This window comes from Bombina bombina, chromosome 3 (genome assembly GCF_027579735.1).
Source record: "Bombina bombina isolate aBomBom1 chromosome 3, aBomBom1.pri, whole genome shotgun sequence".
Taxonomy (NCBI): domain Eukaryota; kingdom Metazoa; phylum Chordata; class Amphibia; order Anura; family Bombinatoridae; genus Bombina; species Bombina bombina.
The window spans coordinates 274,378,524-274,400,646 of NC_069501.1; the positions used below are offsets into that span (position 1 = coordinate 274,378,524).

Below are 22,123 nucleotides of genomic sequence, written 5' to 3' on the forward strand. Positions count from 1 at the left end.
AGCTGTATTTCACCTGGAAAGTAAAATCATTATAGTATTTATCAACAAGTAGGCATGGCAGCAAATGTTTAAGAAACTGTAAATGTGTTTGTAAACAAAATGTGATTTGATTTGCAGTCTAGGAACAAATCCATTGAAAAGCATTAATTACAGTTTATCATAGTTTACCTGTATGAACAAGCAAAATTATAGGAAAAGATGTAAAAAAAATAAAATTACAAAAAACACAATGATGAAAAAATCAAATGATAAATTCTTTTAATATGTCCAAAAATCTACACCGATACATGGTTTGGAGATGCAGATAGGCAAGACACTGTGCATGTTCCAAATGAATAGCGGTTGCAGAGTGTGTGGCCGGAAAAAAAAAAAAAGGGAAAAAAAGAAGGGCCAGACTGTACTAGAGAATACCTATACATATTGTATTGTGCTGCAAGGCAACACTTTACCTAAGATCCCTCAAAATTTCACCTACTTGATCCATGACCCACATCTGTGAGACTTAAAGGGACAGTCTAGTCAAAATTAAACTTTCATGATTCAGGTAGGTCACGCAATTTTAAATAAATTTCCAATTTACTTTTATTATCAAATTTGCTTTGTTCTCTTGGTAGTCTTTTTTAAAAGCACATTTGCTAATTTCTAAGCCCTTGAAGGCTGCCTCTTATCTCAGTGCATTTTGACAGTCTTTCACAGTTAGACAGCGATAGTTCATATGTGCCATACAGATAACATTGTGCTCACTCCAGTGGAGTTATTTATGAGTCAGCACTGATTGGCTAAAATGCATGTCTGTCAAAATAACTGAAATAAGGGAGCAGTCTGCAGAGGCTTAGATACAAGGTAATCACAAAGGTAAAAAGTACATTAATATAACTGTGTTAGTTAAGCAAAACTGGGGAATGGGTAATAAAGGGATTATCTATCTTTTTAAACAATACAAATTATGGAGTAGACTGTCCCTTTAAAGTGAATTAAAACGCACACAAAATATTTTGACAGTGCATACCATTTAAAAAAAAAATCCAACTTACTTCTATTATCAAATTTGCTTTGTTTCATTTGATATTCTGTGTTGAAGAGATACTAAGGGCCAGAATACAAGTGGACTGCTAAATATTGCTTGCGAGCAAGCAATATTAGTGCTCTATTTTGTAATACTAGCAAACGATAATGGGCGCTGGTATAGCAAGTAAAGGCTGTGACACACAGCAAGCGGAGCGGTGCGCAGCGTGTGGATGCAGCTGTGCGCACTCAGTGTGTCCTGCCTTTTCATCTCTGAGCACTCTGTTGCGTCAGGTCGCGTAGCTGAGTGCTCAGAGATGAAATATTTGAACTTCAGAAGCGATGCGACGCGGTGCGAAGCAGCTGCATTGCCTCGCACCGCATCGCTTGCAGTGTGTCACAGCCTTCAATCTGAGAGCCCGCTTCCATAGGCTCCTATGGGAGTCTCGTTCAGAACCTCGCGCAGGGAAGGGGGTAAGTAGCGCAGCATTTTTAAATATATATGTATATGATGATATACATATATTTATGTGTTAATATATATTTAGGTTGCGGTCTAGGAGAACACACAGTTGCAAATGGATAACATTCTTAAAAAACTGCTGCCATACAGTGCTCCAGAAATGGTCTGGCTAATAAGCATATACTTCCCTGCTTTTCAACAAAAGATACAAAAAGAACAAATAAAACTTAATAGAAGTAAATTAGAGAGTTGTTTACAATTGCATGCTCGTTCTGAATCATGAAAGAAACATTTAGTTTCATATCCCTTTAATGTTGCAAGGCACCAATACAAAATACTCAGCTCTTTAAAAATGGTCATTTCTCTGCATTTAATAATTAATATTTAATGTGTCTGACCCAGTATAGTATTTTGCAGCACTTTAATTTTAAAGGAACATTGAGCATTAGAATAAGAAAACAGCAAGTGTAGACATACATTGGTACTGTTGTAGTTAGTGTCCCTTTAACATAAGATCATGGGTGCTAAAACTATGGAACCTAGGTTACACTGCAGGTATCTGAGAGTTTCTGCACATATGCAAACGCATCGGCACTGAAATATAGCGAGAACTAGATTTCAACATTGCAGTACCCATGACTAGTGGGAGGTATGGAATAACCTCAATACTATACATATAAAATGTGTTGTTTTTAATGTCCCTATAATGCTGCATAGGTAATGTATCTGATTTTTTATGCACAGGGTGTTGCCATTCTAGTACTTTATGTGATGGTAAAGGGACACTGAACCCAATTTTTTTCTTTCGTGATTCAGATAGAGCATGCAATTTTAAGCAACTTTCTAATTTACTCCTAATATAAAATTTTCTTTATTCTCTTGGTATCTTTATTTGAAATGCAAGAATGTAAGTTTAGATGCTAGCCCATTTTTGGTGAACAACCTAGGTTGTCCTTGCTGATTGGTGGATAAATTCATCCACCAATCAAAAACTGCTGTCCAGAGTTCTGAACAAAGAAAAAAGCTTAGATGCCTTCTTTTTCAAATATAGATAGCAAGAGAACGAAGAAACATTGATAATAAGAGTAAATGAGAAAGTTGCTTAAAATTGCATGCTCTATCTGAATCATGAAAGAAAAAATTTGGGTTCAGTGTCCCTTTAAACTCTCCCCTTTTTAAAATCAGATCCAGAATGTTAGTGATATTTTAGATGGAGTTTAATTTATCAGTTGTAATGAAGATGCAATATAACTTACTTTTTAATATAGATATAAAATTCAAATACCCCCATGCTCTGTCGCCCACTTCAAAAGTCAATTTTTCTGTGAGCTAACTGATTGAATTGTTCTCCAATCAGCGCTTTAGCTACAACAAAAGTGCCATATGGGGAGAGCACTGATTGGAGAACAATTAAAGCTGTTATCTCAACAACAACAAAAACATTTTAAGTGGGCGGTGGAGTGCAGGGTATTTGAATTTCATATCTATATTAAAAAGCAAGTTATAGCTCAACTTCATTAAAACTGATGAATTAAACGCCATCTAAAATATCACTAACAATCCGGCTCTGATTTTAAAAAGAGGAGACTTTACCATCACTTTTAGTATGTGTGCTCTTGTTTTCACACCTGGCACACACGCTATAAGAAGCTGTCAAGTAAATCATTACCTACCTGAACATCCTTTATCTGGTGGCTTCCTGAAAGTGGTAAGTATTGGGTACCAGACATATTGGTTAGACCCGATTGCATTGTTCTTGGGTAATTAAGTATGTCCATTGCCATTACCAAGGTTTCTGTAAGACAGATAAACACAGGTTCTAATTTATGATGCAGCTTTAGTTGGTGCTTACAGTATGAGTATAAAAATAATTCTGTTAACAGCAAAGCAAAGTTTATCAGACTACACCAAGAAATCACCTGTCATTATAAAAGGCAAAATTAGTTTTCAGAGATTACCTCTGCAAGGTTTATATAATTTAGTTGCTTGGTTTTAGTAAAAGGCATGAAAGATACAATTAAACTGTAATGGTTAGATAGTGCAATTAACTTTTCAATATAGTATCATCAAATGTATTTATTTTGCTTATCTTTAATTAAAAGGCATACCTTGGTATGCTCAGGAGCAGCAATGCACTACTGGATGCTAGCTAGTGATTGGATCATATCTATATGTTTAAACACAGTTACAGGGTTTTAATATTGCACTAATGCTTGCCTCAAACACAGAGCATTTCTTTATTTTTTGACTGCTTAATGAACTATGAAATATCCCTGAACCTAAATGCATTGGTAGGTTATTTAATTCTGTATTGACGTGTATTACATAGACTGCTGTATCTGCTATGTTACAATATTAAAGAGCGAAATTTATGTACAAGAGTGCTCATGTTCAGCAATTTAACATAAGATGACGGATTCATTGCACTACTCTAAGAATCAATAAAAGTGAAGATTTACGTGGACATCACCTGAGTGCCCGGAGCCTCTCCGGTTTATTCTTTGGTCCCAGACAATAAATGTCCTATATACAAATTGCACCACCAATTGAAATCAGCGCCATGACAACAACTGACAGAGTAAAGCTCTATTCTAAGGGTACTCGGATGGGCCTAACTTGTTGAGATATTATAGCACAGCGGGAATATACCAATGGAAGCGCGAACTGTCATCTCAAAAATCTACAGAACAACGGCCGCCATCTTTGTTTCTGGAAGAAATACTATAACCCAGAGCTTCCTTTTTAAAACTGAAGGGTAATGAAACAAACTAGGATAAAGGCATGTCTGATTATAATATGCATTCTGGATTAATTCAATTTGAGAAACCTTGATTTTTACTTAACTAAAAATGTCTGCCATAGTTTCACGTTTTGAAGGTATCTGCATTTGCATAACGGTGTATCCCTGTCTGATAATGATGACTAGCCCTAAGTGTTTGTTATCAAATTTAACAGATTATAGAGTTACTAGATAAAGAAATGTTTAACAATTAATATACACGTGGATTCCCCCTTTAAGAGGCGCGACAGGAAGTGAATTGCACTCTGTGTGCTGTGCTGAGTGTTCTCTGTCAGTAGAGCAGTCAGCTCATTCCAACTTTGCTTGTTGTATTTACTAGATTGCCACCAGGTAACAGTAGCACCCTTACCATGTCAGCCTATATTGAAGTTAATGTCCATGGCTATGAGCAGTTCTGTCAGGAGGTGGAAAAACACAAGGGCACAACTGTATTCGTTTATTTCTCTGGAAACAAGAATGCTGATGGGGTGAGCTGGTGCCCTGATTGTGTGAAAGGTGTAGTATGCTTCCCTCTGTATCTTTACCCGTATATTGTTATATAATGCTAGAAATATACATTGCATGGCGAGACAATGGGCAGACCTTCACTAATTTGTACCTCCGTAGAATTATCTATTTTTTGTAAAGGTATTATATGTAGTTTTTGGATATTTTTGTCCAACTATAATATCTTTTTAAGATAACTTATTTTAATGTTGCCTTTCCACAATTTCTTTTATTATTTTAGCAAGAGGTTATCATTTGTCACAGGTTGATTTCACATGTGTGTATCGTCATATAAAGAAAATACCTTATTTTGATTACATAGGCATTCCCCAGCCTGCACTTTGATCTGCTAAGCAGCTGGTTGATGTGAAGTAAATGTGAGCACTGAGATTTTGAGATGACAATGAAATCTCTATACAGTTTGTACTTGATACTGTTTTTTCATTGTATAAGAATACTTATCCTTAGTTTGATCTCAAGGAAAATATTCTAAATACTGTCTGACATTCCATACATTGAGGAGTAGATACCGGTACTTTCTTTATAATTGCAGTCAACATTCTAACCCAGAGTTTTCCAATTCCAAAACAATCCATCCAGATGTTCAGAAGTACAGCACATGCAACAAAAACAGTCTCTCATTAATGAATGAGGAGCTACTTTTGAAAGTGCAGTTACATTTTTGCACAAATTAAAGGGACATGAAACCCACATTTTTTTTCTTTCTTTCATGATTCAGATAGATTATACATTTTAAAACAACTTTCCAATTTACTTGTGATCAATTTTGCTTTGTTCTCTTGGTATGGTTTTAAAGAAGCACCAATGCACTATTAAGAGCTAGCTGAAAATATTTGTAAGCCAATGAAAATGGGCTTACAAGTTCAGCCACTAATCGGCATCTAGCTCTAGAGCCTATCTAGATATGCTTTTCAACAAAGGATACCAAGTGAATGAAGCAAATTAGACAATAGAAGTAAACCTGAAAGTTGTTTAAAATTGCATCTGAATCATGAAAGAAAAAAAATTGGGTTTCATGTCCCTTTAGAGTGAATGTAAATTTTGATGCTAAAGTGCCCGGTATTTAAAAATCCGAATAAAAACAGGGGCACTCTAATTCATCAAAATTTACATTTCCCTCGTGTTGTGAAAAAATACTTACCTTTTAATCTTGACAGCCGCTCCCGTCACAAAGCCTCTTCCTGGGTCTAAAATGAGGAATCTGGCTTCCTCCAATCATGGCGTTGAATCAGACACTGATTCCCCCGGGGGGGAAGCCATGATTGGAGGATGACTGATCCATCATTTCTGATGTCGGAAATGACTTGCGATGACCGGGGGAAGCTGGAGCTGCTGTCTAGTTTTTTTTTTTTTTTTTTTTTTTTTTTTTTTTTCACAACACGAGTGAAATGTAAATTTTGATGAATTAAAGTGCCCCTGTTTTTAATTGGATTTTTAAAAACCGGGCACTTTAGCATCAAAATTTACATTCACTTTTAATCACCTGTCATTTATAAATATATGCGAAAAACTAAGGTCAGGTTATAAGTGAGGCCTGTGACTAGGTCAGCAGGTTTTAGGGGCAGTCGGTTTTGTGGGGTAGTAATTCTGTGTCATGATACCTTGGCACTCATATGCTATTTTTTTTTTTTTTTATTAAAAATCAATGATTCCTGGTCATCTAGTGAGGAAGTGTGATTGATTCTTTCTCCCTTGCTTCCTGCTGAGAAATGAGACTGAGATTTTTCCATTGCTGTTGTAAACTGGTGGAAAAATAAAACCGCTCCATAGACTTTAATGGAGATACCTGTTACCACACGTTTGCACAGCAATGGAAACTAGTCCTGAAAGTGACATGAAGCTCAAACCTTTTATTTCTTACTTCATATAGAGCATACAATTTTCAACAACTTTCTAATGTACTTATATTATCTAATTTCTTTCATGTAATTAGCAAGAGTCCATGAGCTAGTGACGTATGGGATATACATTCCTACCAGGAGGGGCAAAGTTTCCCAAACCTCAAAATGCCTATAAATACACCCCTCACCACACCCACAATTCAGTTTTACAAACTTTGCCTCCGATGGAGGTGGTGAAGTAAGTTTGTGCTAAGATTCTACGTTGATATGCGCTCCGCACCAAGTTGGAGCCCGGTTTTCCTCTCAGCGTGCAGTGAATGTCAGAGGGATGTGAGGAGAGTATTGCCTATTTGAATGCAGTGATCTCCTTCTACGGGGTCTATTTCATAGGTTCTCTGTTATCGGTCGTAGAGATTCATCTCTTACCTCCCTTTTCAGATCGACGATATACTCTTATATATACCATTACCTCTGCTGATTCTCGTTTCAGTACTGGTTTGGCTTTCTACAAACATGTAGATGAGTGTCCTGGGGTAAGTAAATCTTATTTTCTGTGACACTCTAAGCTATGGTTGGGCACTTTGTTTATAAAGTTCTAAATATATGTATTCAAACATTTATTTGCCTTGACTCAGAATGTTCAACTTTCCTTATTTTCAGACAGTCAGTTTCATATTTGGGATAATGCATTTGATTTAATCATTTTTTCTTACCTTCAAAAATTTGACTCTTCCCTGTGGGCTGTTAGGCTCGCGGGGGCTGAAAATGCTTCATTTTATTGCGTCATTCTTGGCGCGGACTTTTTTGGCGCAAAATAACGTCAAAAAATGAAAAAGAATGTCGGCGTTCCGGATGTGGCGTCATTTTTGGCGCCAAATAATGTGGGCGTCTTATTTGGCGCGAAAAAATATGGGTGTCGCTTTTGTCTCCACATTATTTAAGTCTCATTTTTCATTGCTTCTGGTTGCTAGAAGCTTGTTCTTTGGCATTTTTTCCCATTCCTGAAACTGTCATTTAAGGAATTTGATCAATTTTGCTTTATATATATGTTGTTTTTTCTCTTACATATTGCAAGATGTCTCACGTTGCATCTGAGTCAGAAGATACTACAGGAAAATCGCTGTCTAGTGCTGAATCTACCAAAGCTAAGTGTATCTGCTGTAAACTTTTGGTAGCTATTCCTCCAGCTGTTGTTTGTATTGATTGTCATGACAAACTTGTTAAAGCAGATAATATTTCCTTTAGTAAAGTACCATTGCCTGTTGCAGTTCCTTCAACATCTAAGGTGCAGAATGTTCCTGATAATATAAGAGATTTTGTTTCTGAATCCATAAAGAAGGCTATGTCTGTTATTTCTCCTTCTAGTAAACGTAAAAAATCTTTTAAAACTTCTCTCCCTACAGATGAATTTTTAAATGAACATCATCATTCTGATGACTCCTCTGGTTCAGAGGATTCTGTCTCAGAGGTTGATGCTGATAAATCTTCATATTTATTTAAAATGGAATTTATTCGTTCTTTACTTAAAGAAGTACTAATTGCTTTAGAAATAGAGGATTCTGGTCCTCTTGATACTAATTCTAAACGTTTGGATAAGGTATTTAAAGCTCCTGTGGTTATTCCAGAAGTTTTTCCTGTTCCTAATGCTATTTCTGCAGTAATTTCCAAAGAATGGGATAAATTGGGTAATTCATTTACTCCTTCTAAACGTTTTAAGCAATTATATCCTGTGCCGTCTGACAGATTAGAATTTTGGGACAAGATCCCTAAAGTTGATGGGGCTATTTCTACCCTTGCTAAACGTACTACTATTCCTACGTCAGATGGTACTTCGTTTAAGGATCCTTTAGATAGGAAAATTGAATCGTTTCTAAGAAAAGCTTATCTGTGTTCAGGTAATCTTCTTAGACCTGCTATATCTTTGGCTGATGTTGCTGCAGCTTCAACTTTTTGGTTGGAAACTTTAGCGCAACAAGTAACACATCGTGATTCTCATGATATTATTATTCTTCTACAGCATGCTAATAATTTTATCTGTGATGCCATTTTTGATATTATCAGAGTTGATGTCAGGTTTATGTCTCTAGCTATTTTAGCTAGAAGAGCTTTATGGCTTAAAACTTGGAATGCTGATATGGCTTCTAAATCAACTTTACTTTCCATTTCTTTCCAGGGTAACAAATTATTTGGTTCTCAGTTGAATTCCATTATTTCAACTGTTACTGGTGGGAAAGGAACTTTTTTACCACAGGATAAAAAATCTAAAGGTAAAAACAGGGCTAATAATCGTTTTCGTTCCTTTCGTTTCAACAAAGAACAAAAGCCTGATCCTTCATCCTCAGGAGCAGTTTCAGTTTGGAAACCATCTCCAGTCTGGAATAAATCCAAGCCAGCTAGAAAGGCAAAGCCTGCTTCTAAGTCCACATGAAGGTGCAGCCCTCATTCCAGCTCAGCTGGTAGGGGGCAGGTTACGTTTTTTCAAGGAAATTTGGATCAATTCTGTTCACAATCTTTGGATTCAGATCATTGTTTCAGAAGGGTACAGAATTGGTTTCAAGATGAGACCTCCTGCAAAGAGATTTTTTTCTTTCCCGTGTCCCAGTAAATCCAGTAAAAGCTCAAGCATTTCTGAAATGTGTTTCAGATCTAGAGTTGACTGGAGTAATTATGCCAGTTCCGGAACAGGGGATGGGGTTTTATTCAAATCTCTTCATTGTACCAAAGAAGGAGAATTCCTTCAGACCAGTTCTGGATCTAAAAATATTGAATCGTTATGTAAGGATACCAACGTTCAAGATGGTAACTGTAAGGACTATCTTGCCTTTTGTTCAGCAAGGGAATTATATGTCCACAATAGATTTACAGGATGCATATCTGCATATTCCGATTCATCCAGATCATTATCAGTTCCTGAGATTCTCTTTTCTGGACAAGCATTACCAGTTTGTGGCTCTGCCGTTTGGCCTAGCTACAGCTCCAAGAATTTTTACAAAGGTTCTCGGTACCCTTCTGTCTGTAATCAGAGAACAGGGTATTGTGGTATTTCCTTATTTGGACGATATCTTGGTACTTGCTCAGTCTTTACATTTAGCAGAATCTCATACAAATCGACTTGTGTTGTTTCTTCAAGATCATGGTTGGAGGATCAATTTACCAAAAAGTTCTTTGATTCCTCAGACAAGGGTAACCTTTCTGGGTTTCCAGATGGATTCAGTGTCCATGACTCTGTCTTTAACAGACAAGAGACGTCTAAAATTGATTGCAGCTTGTCGAAACCTTCAGTCACAATCATTCCCTTCGGTAGCCTTATGCATGGAAATTCTAGGTCTTATGACTGCTGCATCGGACGCGATCCCCTTTGCTCGTTTTCACATGCGACCTCTTCAGCTCTGTATGCTGAAGCAATGGTGCAAGGATTACACGAAGATATCTCAATTAATATCTTTAAAACCGATTGTTCGACACTCTCTAACATGGTGGACAGATCACCATCGTTTAATTCAGGGGGCTTCTTTTGTGCTTCCGACCTGGACTGTAATTTCAACAGATGCAAGTCTCACAGGTTGGGGAGCTGTGTGGGGATCTCTGACGGCACAAGGAGTTTGGGAATCTCAGGAGGTGAGATTACCGATCAATATTTTGGAACTCCGTGCAATTTTCAGAGCTCTTCAGTTTTGGCCTCTTCTGAAGAGAGAATCGTTCATTTGTTTTCAGACAGACAATGTCACAACTGTGGCATACATCAATCATCAAGGAGGGACTCACAGTCCTCTGGCTATGAAAGAAGTATCTCGAATTTTGGTTTGGGCGGAATCCAGCTCCTGTCTAATCTCTGCGGTTCATATCCCAGGTATAGACAATTGGGAAGCGGATTATCTCAGTCGCCAAACGTTGCATCCGGGCGAATGGTCTCTTCACCCAGAGGTATTTCTTCAGATTGTTCAAATGTGGGAACTTCCAGAAATAGATCTGATGGCGTCCCATCTAAACAAGAAACTTCCCAGGTATCTGTCCAGATCCCGGGATCCTCAGGCGGAGGCAGTGGATGCATTATCACTTCCTTGGAAGTATCATCCTGCCTATATCTTTCCGCCTCTAGTTCTTCTTCCAAGAGTAATCTCCAAGATTCTGAAGGAATGCTCGTTTGTTCTGCTGGTAGCTCCGGCATGGCCTCACAGGTTTTGGTATGCGGATCTTGTCCGGATGGCCTCTTGCCAACCGTGGACTCTTCCGTTAAGACCAGACCTTCTGTCACAAGGTCCTTTTTTCCATCAGGATCTGAAATCCTTAAATTTAAAGGTATGGAGATTGAACGCTTGATTCTTGGTCAAAGAGGTTTCTCTGACTCTGTGATTAATACTATGTTACAGGCTCGTAAATCTGTATCTCGAGAGATATATTATAGTGTCTGGAAGACTTATATTTTCTTGGTGTCTTTCTCATCATTTTTCTTGGCATTCTTTTAGAATACCGAGAATTTTACAGTTTCTTCAGGATGGTTTAGATAAGGGTTTGTCCGCAAGTTCTTTGAAAGGACAAATCTCTGCTCTTTCTGTTCTTTTTCACAGAAAGATTGCTATTCTTCCTGATATTCATTGTTTTGTACAAGCTTTGGTTCGTATAAAACCTGTCATTAAGTCAATTTCTCCTCCTTGGAGTTTGAATTTGGTTCTGGGAGCTCTTCAAGCTCCTCCGTTTGAACCTATGCATTCATTGGACATTAAATTACTTTCTTGGAAAGTTTTGTTCCTTTTGGCCATCTCTTCTGCCAGAAGAGTTTCTGAATTATCTGCTCTTTCTTGTGAGTCTCCTTTTCTGATTTTTCATCAGGATAAGGCGGTGTTGCGAACTTCTTTTGAATTTTTACCTAAAGTTGTCAATTCCAACAACATTAGTAGAGAAATTGTGGTTCCTTCATTATGTCCTAATCCTAAGAATTCTAAGGAGAAATCGTTGCATTCTTTGGATGTTGTTAGAGCTTTGAAATATTATGTTGAAGCTACTAAATCTTTCAGAAAGACTTCTAGTCTATTTGTTATCTTTTCCGGTTCTAGAAAAGGCCAGAAAGCTTCTGCCATTTCTTTGGCATCTTGGTTGAAATCTTTAATTCATCTTGCCTATGTTGAGTCGGGTAAAACTCCGCCTCAGAGAATTACAGCTCATTCTACTAGGTCAGTTTCTACTTCCTGGGCGTTTAGGAATGAAGCTTCGGTTGACCAGATTTGCAAAGCAGCAACTTGGTCCTCTTTGCATACTTTTACTAAATTCTACCATTTTGATGTATTTTCTTCTTCTGAAGCAGTTTTTGGTAGAAAAGTACTTCAGGCAGCGGTTTCAGTTTGAATCTTCTGCTTATGTTTTTTGTTAAACTTTATTTTGGGTGTGGATTATTTTCAGCAGGAATTGGCTGTCTTTATTTTTTCCCTCCCTCTCTAGTGACTCTTGTGTGGAAAGATCCACATCTTGGGTAGTCATTATCCCATACGTCACTAGCTCATGGACTCTTGCTAATTACATGAAAGAAAACATAATTTATGTAAGAACTTACCTGATAAATTCATTTCTTTCATATTAGCAAGAGTCCATGAGGCCCACCCTTTTTTTGTGGTGGTTATGATTTTGTATAAAGCACAATTATTCCAATTCCTTATTTTATATGCTTTCGCACTTTTTTATCACCCCACTTCTTGGCTATTCGTTAAACTGAATTGTGGGTGTGGTGAGGGGTGTATTTATAGGCATTTTGAGGTTTTGGAAACTTTGCCCCTCCTGGTAGGAATGTATATCCCATACGTCACTAGCTCATGGACTCTTGCTAATATGAAAGAAATGAATTTATCAGGTAAGTTCTTACATAAATTATGTTTTACTTTGTTCTTTTGATATAATTTGTTGAAAAGCATACATAGATTGGCTCAGGAGCTGGGAGCTAGCTGCTGATTGGTAGCTGTACAAATATACCTCTTATCATTGGCTTGTGTGTTCATCTAGCTCACAGTAGTGCATTGTTGGTCCTTCAATAAAGGATATCAAGAGAATGTAACAAAATTGATAATACTCATTCAGTTTAGGTCCTTTTTCCAACACGTATTAAATAGTTTTTTAACAGTTGCAACACTCTCACAAATAATAAAAAAAAATACTACCAAGCACTTTGCATTTGCGATATAATAGGTATATGCAGTAATGTTTTCCAGAATCCCAAAGTCCATGCTCAATATGATCTCTAATGAAGTAAAAGTTTAATCCTGGGACTCAAACCTTTTTGGGTTTTTTTCGCTTGCAAATAAAGGTGTTAACTAAAAAAAAAACTTGTGTGGTTTCTATTTTAAAATGTACAGGTTACGGTATATGTGAAGTGAGGAGGTTTTGAAGGAGCCATTAATACCCTCTAATATTATCTATAAATACCCTCTAATGCAATAATAGAATGCTTTAATGTATTTGAATATTTTATTGTACAAATGTGCACAGCTGCTGAAAGATGTTAATCATTTAACCCATTTGCTAAGGTTAAACCAGGTCTGTGAAATCGGAACACTAAATCTTGGTTTGCCTTTTTTCCTTAAAAAGACATTGTATTGTACACTAGATTTTTCTTTGCATAAATGTTTTCTAGATCCTGGTTTCTTAACAGCCGGGCCGTGATAGCACTGCTGGTGGGCCCTGACCTGTCTTGTCCCCACTGCACACTCTTACCCCGCTGCACACCAGGGGCAGACTGAGACCAATCAAGGCCCCAGGAAAACTGTCTCACACTGACCCAAATGTATGCAAATGAACATGGTAGCCTCCCTGCCCCAACCCCAACAGGCACATCAACCTCCAGAGCCAGGACCCCCAACAATAAGGGCCAGAGAAAAAGCCCCCAACCTCCAGGGCCAGACCTCACACTCCATGGCCCTCACAGCGACAGACCCCCAGCAGGACCCTCCACACTCCAGGGCCCCCACTAAACCCACTTAACTGCTTAGTTACTGATATGGCAACTTAAAACTCCAGCTTAAGAAATGCACCAGGAGCCGTGGAGATGCCATTTGTGGGGCCCCCTACTTGTTGGTCCCTTGGCCCAGGTTCTATTTGCCTGGCTAATCAGCCTGCGGGCCTTGAGGTCACTTTGATTGAGAACCACTGTTCTAGATGATCCATTTATATAGCCCATCTGGGTGTGTTTTTTTTAACAATGTATAGTTTTGCTTATTTTTAAATAACATTGTGCTGACTCCTTTTCAGACTCCTAACCAAGCCCCAAAGTTTTAGATGTATACTGATGTCTACACACTCCAGTTTGCTCCTGTTTGCATGATGGGTCTTTTCATATGCAGGGGAGGTTCTGCTCTCAGCCTATTTCAGTGGGTGACCCAGTATAATCTCATCAACAGTGCTAAATTGGGAGCTTCTATCTAAGTTAAGGTTTTTGTTTTGATACTGGATTTTTATATCAGTATCTGTGCATATTCTTCTTTATAGAAGTGTCTATTACATGGTTATATGAAATTTGTGTACAGTTGTACACCATCCCTTTAAATCTCCTATTGATTGGTGTCTAAATGTAGCCACTAATCAAACAAGCGCTACCCAGGTGCTGAACCAAAAATGGTCCGGCTCCTAAGCTTATATTCTTGCCTTTCAAATAAAGATACCAAGAGAATGAAGAAAACATTATAATATGAGTAAATTAGAAATTTGCTTAAAATTGCATGCGCTATCTGATCTAAATCATGAAAGTTTTTAAAGGGACACTGAACCCACATTTTTTCTTTTGTGACTCAGATAGCACATGCAACTTTCTAATTTACTCCTATTATCACTTTTTCTTCGTTCTCTTGCTATCTTTATTTGAAAAAGAAGGCATCTAAGCTATTTGTTTGGTTCAGAACCCTGGAAATCACTTGTTCATTGGTGGATGAATTTATCCACCAATCAGCAAGAACAACCCAGGTTGTTCACCAAAAATGTGCCAGCATCTAAACTTACATTCTTGCATTTCAAATAAAGATACCAAGAGAATGAAGACAATTTGATAATAGGAGTAAATTAGAAAGTTGCTTAAAATTGCATGCTCTATCTGAATCATGAAGGAAAAAAGTTGGTTTCAGTGTCCCTTTAATTTTGACTAAACTATCCCTTTAAGTTTTTAAATCATTTTTTTCACATTGGTTGATTAGTTGTACTGCATTTTGTTATTTATCTTTACCGATTTTGCTCTTCCAAAGGAAAATATATCAAGGAAATTTGTACAGTTAAGCCATAAATGTATTGTGTATATTCTAAATGAATGACTTTGTGTTTATTTTCCAGCTGAGCCAGTTGTGCGCGGCGAACTGAAGAACCTGCCTGAAGGTGCAGTCTTTATATATTGTCAGGTTGGAGAGAGACCTTAGTAAGTATTCATCCCTTTGTGTGCGTAAGCTTCATGGTAATCTAGGCACAAACAAAAACCTATCAACTACCTTAAGTGTTTTTTTTTTTTGTTTTTTTTTATATAAATATAACTTGCATGTTATAACCCACTGTGTGACTGTGCCATTGCATTGGTCACTTCTGTTGGAGAAATGCTTGCAGTTCTCTGCACTGTTTTTTCTCTGTATGCTCTGATCCCAGAGGCAGAACCTTTTTTTACTTTTTGCGATGAGATTTTTTTTTTTTAGTGAAAAATTTTCTGCAGGTCATTTTTTTTTTTAAATAAAATTCAATTTTAAATTAGGCAGTTACACTAAAGCACCAGTTAAATTGTAATGTGTTAGTTAACTGGAGAATAAAGCAATATTTAAAGTTTTATAATATAGTGCATTAGTTGAAAATTGCATTGCAAATTACGTGCATTGCTCATACGAACGTCTTACATTTAGAAAAAAAACAGCTTTGCAAACTGTGAAAGGCTAGGGGACGGGCTTGCAACAATCTCTGAGAGACAGTCAATTAATGCCCTACTGCTTGGCAGCGCTACTGAATATTTGACTGTTCACTTCAAACAGCACTTTGCTCTGTATGAACTGTGGTAAGGAAAACTTACACAGTGCAGCCAGAGAACAGCTCTGTTTGAAGAGAACAGCCTAATGTGTATCAGCGATTTAAAGCTAAATGAACAGTTCCTGCAAGTGTCCTGTTCTTTCTGCAGACATGCTGCATTTCTGCAATGACATCTCAGATCACTGTATGTTCTGCCTTGGGGGCTCTGATTTTATTATATATAATAATACACTGAAGATGTACTCCCCAACTGTATGTTATAAGGCAGCTAGTAAAATGACATGAAAGTCACAATTAAACTTTTTCATGATTTGGATAGGCTGTACAAACAAATACAATTTGCTTCTTTCTCTTGATATCCATTGTTTAAACTAAGCTTACTGAGGCAAGCTCAGAAATATGTATATGACTTGCACACTATATGTCAAATATTGTTACAAACTCTGTTGCCATATAGTTTCCACTGTTTGTAAAAATGTTCTAGTGCTCAAGTCACATGCACACTCCTGAGCATATCTCAGGACCAAGAGGAAGAATTAAATTAAAAGTTTTATAAAATTGTACTCTAAGGATCATGAAAATTTTGATTCTGATTTCTGTGTCCCTTTTAAATCATCAATGAGTTCTGTGACCATAACGTATACAGAAAGGCACTGAATATATTTATAGAAGCTTAATAAACGGCAATAACTCTCTTACCATTTTATTCTTTAATTTTAAATGTATTATTTCCCATTATCAATATAAAAATTGCATTTTGTTAACAACCCAGTAGTCCTATTTTTCACCCGTTTATAATACAAACGTTAAATATATTCACTGATGTAATGTGACTATTAACAATAATTTATAATATTACATTAAGTGTCAGCAGTTCTACAATAAACATAACACAATTACAGTATACAAATATAGTGTATTGTATAGGTGTATCCAGCCTTTTTTGTATTGACTGGCTTACTAAATATTTTTACATTTGCACACAGTGAGTTTCTCAGTGGAAACAAGATAGTTATAGGAAAAACACTGAACACGCCACCAGTATATCAAGTTTATACATATACACAACTGTGTATTTCAGTAGTGCTTGACAAATCCCTGGCTGTTATCTTTTTGTGTTGTTGTTCTCCATATATCTGTATACAAATACCACTGTCTGACTCCTACATTTTAAACCGATTTGTCGACCCCTGATGTAGTTGGAAGTCTAGGTTATTCAATCTTCACTGTGGCGTCCGGCCTCGCAACAAATCTACCCTTTTACAGACCCATGTTGATACTAATATTTTGTGTCAACACAATATTTAAAGGGACACTGTATTATGCCTTTTGCTTTATTTTGTTCTGAAACGGCTTGTGAGATTAAACAAACGTTTTCATGTCACACTTGCAGAGGCATGTCCCTTTCCACCAATAAAACAGTGCCAGTTGTCCTTATCAGCCACTGAGGATTAGTAGCAAATGGGGGGGGGGGGGGGATACTCTAGTATTAAGTTTATATTTAAATAGAGTTCATTCCTTTTTTTCTTTTTTTTTTTTTTTTTTTTTTTTCTTCCTCCAAGAAAAAAAATATATATTGTTGACATGTTTAAATCCCCTTTCATATGCATGCTAGGACAGTTTTGAGTTTAAAGGGACACTAGGATTTACCATTGGAACAAATAAAGGGGACTTTTAGTCATGAAGTATAAAACTCCTTTATTTGTTTGAAGCGTTCGCCGCACTGAGCTGCCAGCAGCAGAACACTATTTTGCTGTGAGGTGACGTTTCCACCTTTTAGCAAATAACAATGCCCTCCAACTTGGCACCAAGCCGGATAGCCCGCATGGCTATTTAAGAGGTGGAAACCTCACCTCTCAACAAATTGGCGTTCTGCCGTGGGCTGCCTGAGGCGCTCAGCACGGCGAACTATTCAAATAAAGGAACTTTATGCGTTTCACAAACTCTAGCATTTACCATCCCTTTAATGTTTTAGGTTTACAAAAAGATTGACTATACTAAAATTAACAGCGGTTTGTTAAAACCACCACATGCAAATGTTTCTATGTTCATATTTTAGTTCCTATATTATCTTTATCAATATCTTATATTGGTTCCCTCTGATAGTTGTGTGTATTTTGTTCTTACAGCTGGAAAGACTCCAACAATGAGTTCAAAAGAAATTTAAAACTGGCCAGTGTGCCAACACTTCTTAAATACGGAACGGTGAGTTTGTTTTAAAAAAAAAATCTAGACTAGAATGTTGCCCTCTTACACTTTTTCCAAGAATCCCTCCATTATATTGTTTCTATGCCCCATTTATAACCTCACACCATTAAAATGACTGCTGTTTATTCCCTCATTCATAGATTTATTTATGCTACCTCTTGCTGATTTTAGACATATAATCCCTCATAATCATCTGTTACTTCCTAATATGCGTTTCCTGTCCCATGGTTCAATACATTTTCTAGAAACTTGCCCAAAAACTATTTTTTTTATATGCACTTCTCTAATAAAGGTGCCTCAAAATGAAGATAATTTTTATAAATACATTTTAAATTAGACATTTGCTTGCCCAACACTTCCTAGAGACAAATTCTGTAACCCAGGTATGGCATTGCTTTAACATGCTATATTCAGTGATAGTTTAGAGCAGTGTAACTAGCCCTAATTAGCCACAGTTAAAGGGATAAGATTTGCATGATTCAGATAGATCATGCAATGTTTAAGATTCTTTAAAATTCACTTCTATTTTCAAATGTACTTTGTTGTTTGTTTTTGGTATCCATTGTTGAAAAAGAAAATGTACATAAACTACACTAGTGGGAGTTAGCTGGTGATTGCACACATTTTCCTCTTGTGATTGGCTGATTAGATGTGTTCAGCTGGGTCCCAGAAGTGCATTGCTGCTCCTTCAGCAAAGGATATAAAAAGAATGAAGCAAATTTGATATAAGTAAATTACTAAACAAATTGGGTTTCATGTTCCTTTAAGGAAGATCAGATACATATGCTCAGAAGCAGTTTGTTAGCATAATGTGTAGTTTGTCAAATCATTAATAAAGTGACTGTTTTAAAGGCTTTTATAACATGTATTTTGTGAGCAAATATAGAATTCAGTATTTAATTATTATAAAATAACTTAATTGTCCCTTTAAAAATATGCAACAGGTCTCTTCCTCTAATCTTCTTTCAGCCACGTCAGTGAAATTGTTTCCAACTCCATCAAATCCAAGAGATTACTAAATGAAAAAGTACATGAAAAAAGCAGTACAACATTTTAACCATATTTAATTTTAAATATTATATTCTCACATAAAATATAAAACTACAGGCAGTCCCTGGGTTACGTACAAGATAGGGACTTTAGGTTTGTTCTTAAGTTGAATTTGTATGTAAGTTGGAACAGGCACTTTTTTTTAGGTGAAACTCTAGCCAAACATTTTTTTTTTTGTTTTGGATAGCATAGGATAAAGTTTGTTTTGCTATCTGTGCCCCTGTTCAGAAAATTTCACATCACTTTCTGTCCTTGTGACAATTGGATTTTCAGTATTTTGGATTATCCTGGAAAGAAGGATTGTCGATAAAGCTCTATTTTCTCTGTATGTAAGTACAAGTTGTACTTAAGGCGGATGTCTGTAACCCGAGGACTGCCTGTACAGTAATAGCAGTGTTTGTTCATGTGTCACAGGGAGATCCATTGAGAATACTGTGGAACATATAGCATTTCCAGTTCATATTCTTCTCAATGGCTGTGTCTCTCTCTTTGATCCAGGTGAGAGAATTCAATGTCCTTCTCGGTGATATATCTTCTTAAGAGATATACTAAGTAGGTGTAGGCAAAAGACTTAGTGATACAAATCGATTTAAAGCACTGTGTGCTGCGTGTACATATATGCTACACGTTTCTCACTTTTAATCAGGCAATAATTGGTATTTGTCTACACAAAGTTGTGTGTGAACAATCTTTGCATGTTTTAAAATGCTTTCTCCTACATATGTCTATATAAATGCAAACAATATACATTAGTATCTAAAACATACGTTAACATAGACCCCAAACTTTTGAATCCAGAGTAATTCCCCACACCTAACCATTTCCGTTCTGCTAAAGAAAAAATGGCAAAAGCTACCCATTATTTGTCTAAGACAAAAAATAAATAAACAATGATTATTAATCCATTAAATGGACATGAAATTCCAAATGTTTCTTTCAAGATTCAGACAATTTAAAAAATAAAGTTTAGTATTTACTTCTATTATCAAATTCTGCTTTGTCCTGCAGTATGTCGTATAGGTATAATTTTAGTAATTTTTTATACAAATTCATTAATAAAAGGTTGAATGTGGATTATTTTTTCTTTCTATTTCAGGCCCAGAAGTTAGTGGAAGAGGAATGCCTTAATGCCGATCTTGTACAGATGCTGTTTTCCGAAGATTAACGTTTTACTTGATATGGGTTTAACTCTTTAAATATAGCTGTCTATGATTAATCAGTAAATTAGATTAATTCTCAGTTTATACACTTCACAATTGTACAGATGTGATTCATAATTGAAAATACTGTGTTAAATGTAGAAGAGGGACAAGTAATTCCTTATGTGGCAATACTATCACATTTTGTAATAAGCACTCTAAATAGCTAAGTACCGTCTGCGGTTTCAAGTTAAATGTTTGTTTTACATGGTTTTGAAACCATAACTTTGTAATTCCATATGTCAATTAGCATTAAAAGGATGTTTGTATCAGTCTTATTATTTTCGTTGGACAGTTAATTAGAACAACTGTATTGACATGAATGTAAGGGGATTAAATGTCCAAAGTGTTTTAAGTTTTCACTCAAACACAAAAAGCAGGGAGCTTCCTGGTTTCTGCAACGTTTTTAGTGCAATTTGAACACCGACATAGTAGTTAGAGACATTAAGCCCAAAAATGTTCTTTCATAATACTGTTCTAAACAACGTTTTAATTTACTTGTATTATCTAATTTGCTTAATTTTTAGATATCCTTTGTTGAAGAAATAGCGATGCACATGGGTGAGTCACCACTCAGCAGCTACTGAGCCTGTTTAGATATGCTTTTAAACGCAGGATATCAAGAGAATGAAGCAAATTAGATAATAGAAGTAAATTGGAAAGCTGTTTAAAACTGCACACTCTTTCTAAATCTTGAAAGAAAAAAAATGGGGGTTTTATGTCCCTTTAATACTTGTCCTTTTAGTAGGTGTTTCAATAGGGGGGGGGACATACTTTAAAGAATTTTTTATAAAATATTAACTACACTCATCCAACTTTCCTTTTTATTTGCTGGGGGTTTTTTTTTGCGCAAACAGATCAATGAGTGCTGACCAACGCAAAGCAGCAATTGAGACTCGTGGTTGAAGCCTGATGATCCATTATTATATGACCTGTAAAATAAGTGTCTGAAAAATTAATGTTGTGAGGATGCTAGGAATTTAGTCACAAGATCCTCGACATGAATAGAAAATTGTCCTAAGCGGAGGACCTAAAGAATGGTTATGTGGGGGTAAAGATCTTTACTTACTACCTGAAGTAGAAGCTTTGGGTTTCTTATCCCATCCCTATAAAATGTTTAAAAGACCACTAAATACAAAAGAATTGACAAATGCACAATAAAAAGACAATACAAATAGCACTTTGAGTTTGAAATGATCAGTACAATATTTTCTGGCAAATTACAAAATGAATCCAGTTTTCCCTCCCCCTGTATCACGTGACAGCCATTGGCCAATCACAGAATGCATATATGTATGTACTGGGCACTTTGCATATGTTCAGTAGGAGCTCTAACCTCAGAAAGTGAGCATATAAAAAGAATGTGCATGTTTTGATAATGGAAGTATATTGGAAAGTTTTTAAAAGTTTCATGATTCAGATCAAATAAAAACTAAACACAAAAGTGATTGTAAACTTTAATGAATTAAAGCCCAGTAACAAATAATCTTAAACAGGAGCACTTTCATTCATTAAAGTTTACTACTCTTATTTTTTTAAAATACTTACCTTTGCATTAAAGGGACAATATACACTCATTTTCATATAACTGCATGTAATAGACACTACTATAAAGAATAAGATGCACAGATACGGATATAAAAATCCAGTATAAAACTGTTTAAAAACGTACTTAGAAGCTTTCAGTTTAGCTCTGTTGAAAAGGCAGTTGGAAAGCCCACTGCAAGTGGGAAATAAGACGCTTCCCCCTTCTTTTGCATATGAAAAGACCCTTTACACAAACAGGAGCAAGCTGGAGAAGGTAGCCCATAAGGTAAACATAAAGCTGATTATCCGCCCGCATCTCCTGCTTTAACGTATGGATGACGAATCTGGCTTTCTCCCATCATTGCGTGCCTCACAAGCTGGTTGCCAAAGGGGGCACTCAACGATTTTAGGAAGCCAGATTAGTCATCCATATGCTAATGAAAGGAGATGCTGGGCTTTAGTTCATTAAAGTTTACAATCACTTTATGCATAAATTATATAGAGAGAATAAAACATTGCAATATTATACTTTGCCCACTTTTCCATAGTT

At 36.4% G+C, this 22,123-nt stretch overlaps 2 protein-coding genes across 2 annotated transcripts in view; one reads left to right on the top strand and one right to left on the bottom strand.

Moving 5' to 3' along the window:
* Positions 1 to 4,028, bottom strand: part of KIAA0753 (KIAA0753 ortholog) — a 150,631-nt gene extending 146,603 nt beyond the window's left edge. The window contains exons 1-2 of the mRNA XM_053705247.1: positions 3,939 to 4,028; positions 3,142 to 3,263 (exon numbers count right to left, since the gene is read on the bottom strand). Of these exons, the coding sequence (XP_053561222.1) occupies positions 3,142 to 3,252 (111 nt within the window). The 5' untranslated portion in view covers positions 3,253 to 3,263; positions 3,939 to 4,028. The remainder of the gene's footprint in view (positions 1 to 3,141; positions 3,264 to 3,938) is intronic.
* Positions 4,029 to 4,480: 452 nt separating this feature from the next.
* TXNDC17 (thioredoxin domain containing 17) lies at positions 4,481 to 20,324 on the top strand. Its single transcript, XM_053706295.1, has 4 exons — positions 4,481 to 4,763; positions 14,918 to 14,999; positions 17,719 to 17,794; positions 19,944 to 20,324. Exons 1-4 carry the CDS (start codon positions 4,619 to 4,621, stop codon positions 20,010 to 20,012), a joined length of 372 nt encoding a protein of 123 aa, XP_053562270.1. The 5' UTR covers positions 4,481 to 4,618; the 3' UTR covers positions 20,013 to 20,324.
* The last annotated feature ends 1,799 nt before the right edge of the window (positions 20,325 to 22,123 follow it).

What these genes read in the sequence shown, in the direction of transcription:
- TXNDC17 (XM_053706295.1), top strand. Translation starts at nt 4,619, where the DNA reads ATGTCAGCCTATATTGAAGTTAATGTCCATGGCTATGAGCAGTTCTGT. An exon ending in CAGGTTGGAGAGAGACCTTA is followed by an intron (nt 15,000 to 17,718) that starts GTAAGTATTCAT and finishes TTGTTCTTACAG; the next exon opens with CTGGAAAGACTCCAACAATG. An exon ending in CACTTCTTAAATACGGAACG is followed by an intron (nt 17,795 to 19,943) that starts GTGAGTTTGTTT and finishes TTTCTATTTCAG; the next exon opens with GCCCAGAAGTTAGTGGAAGA.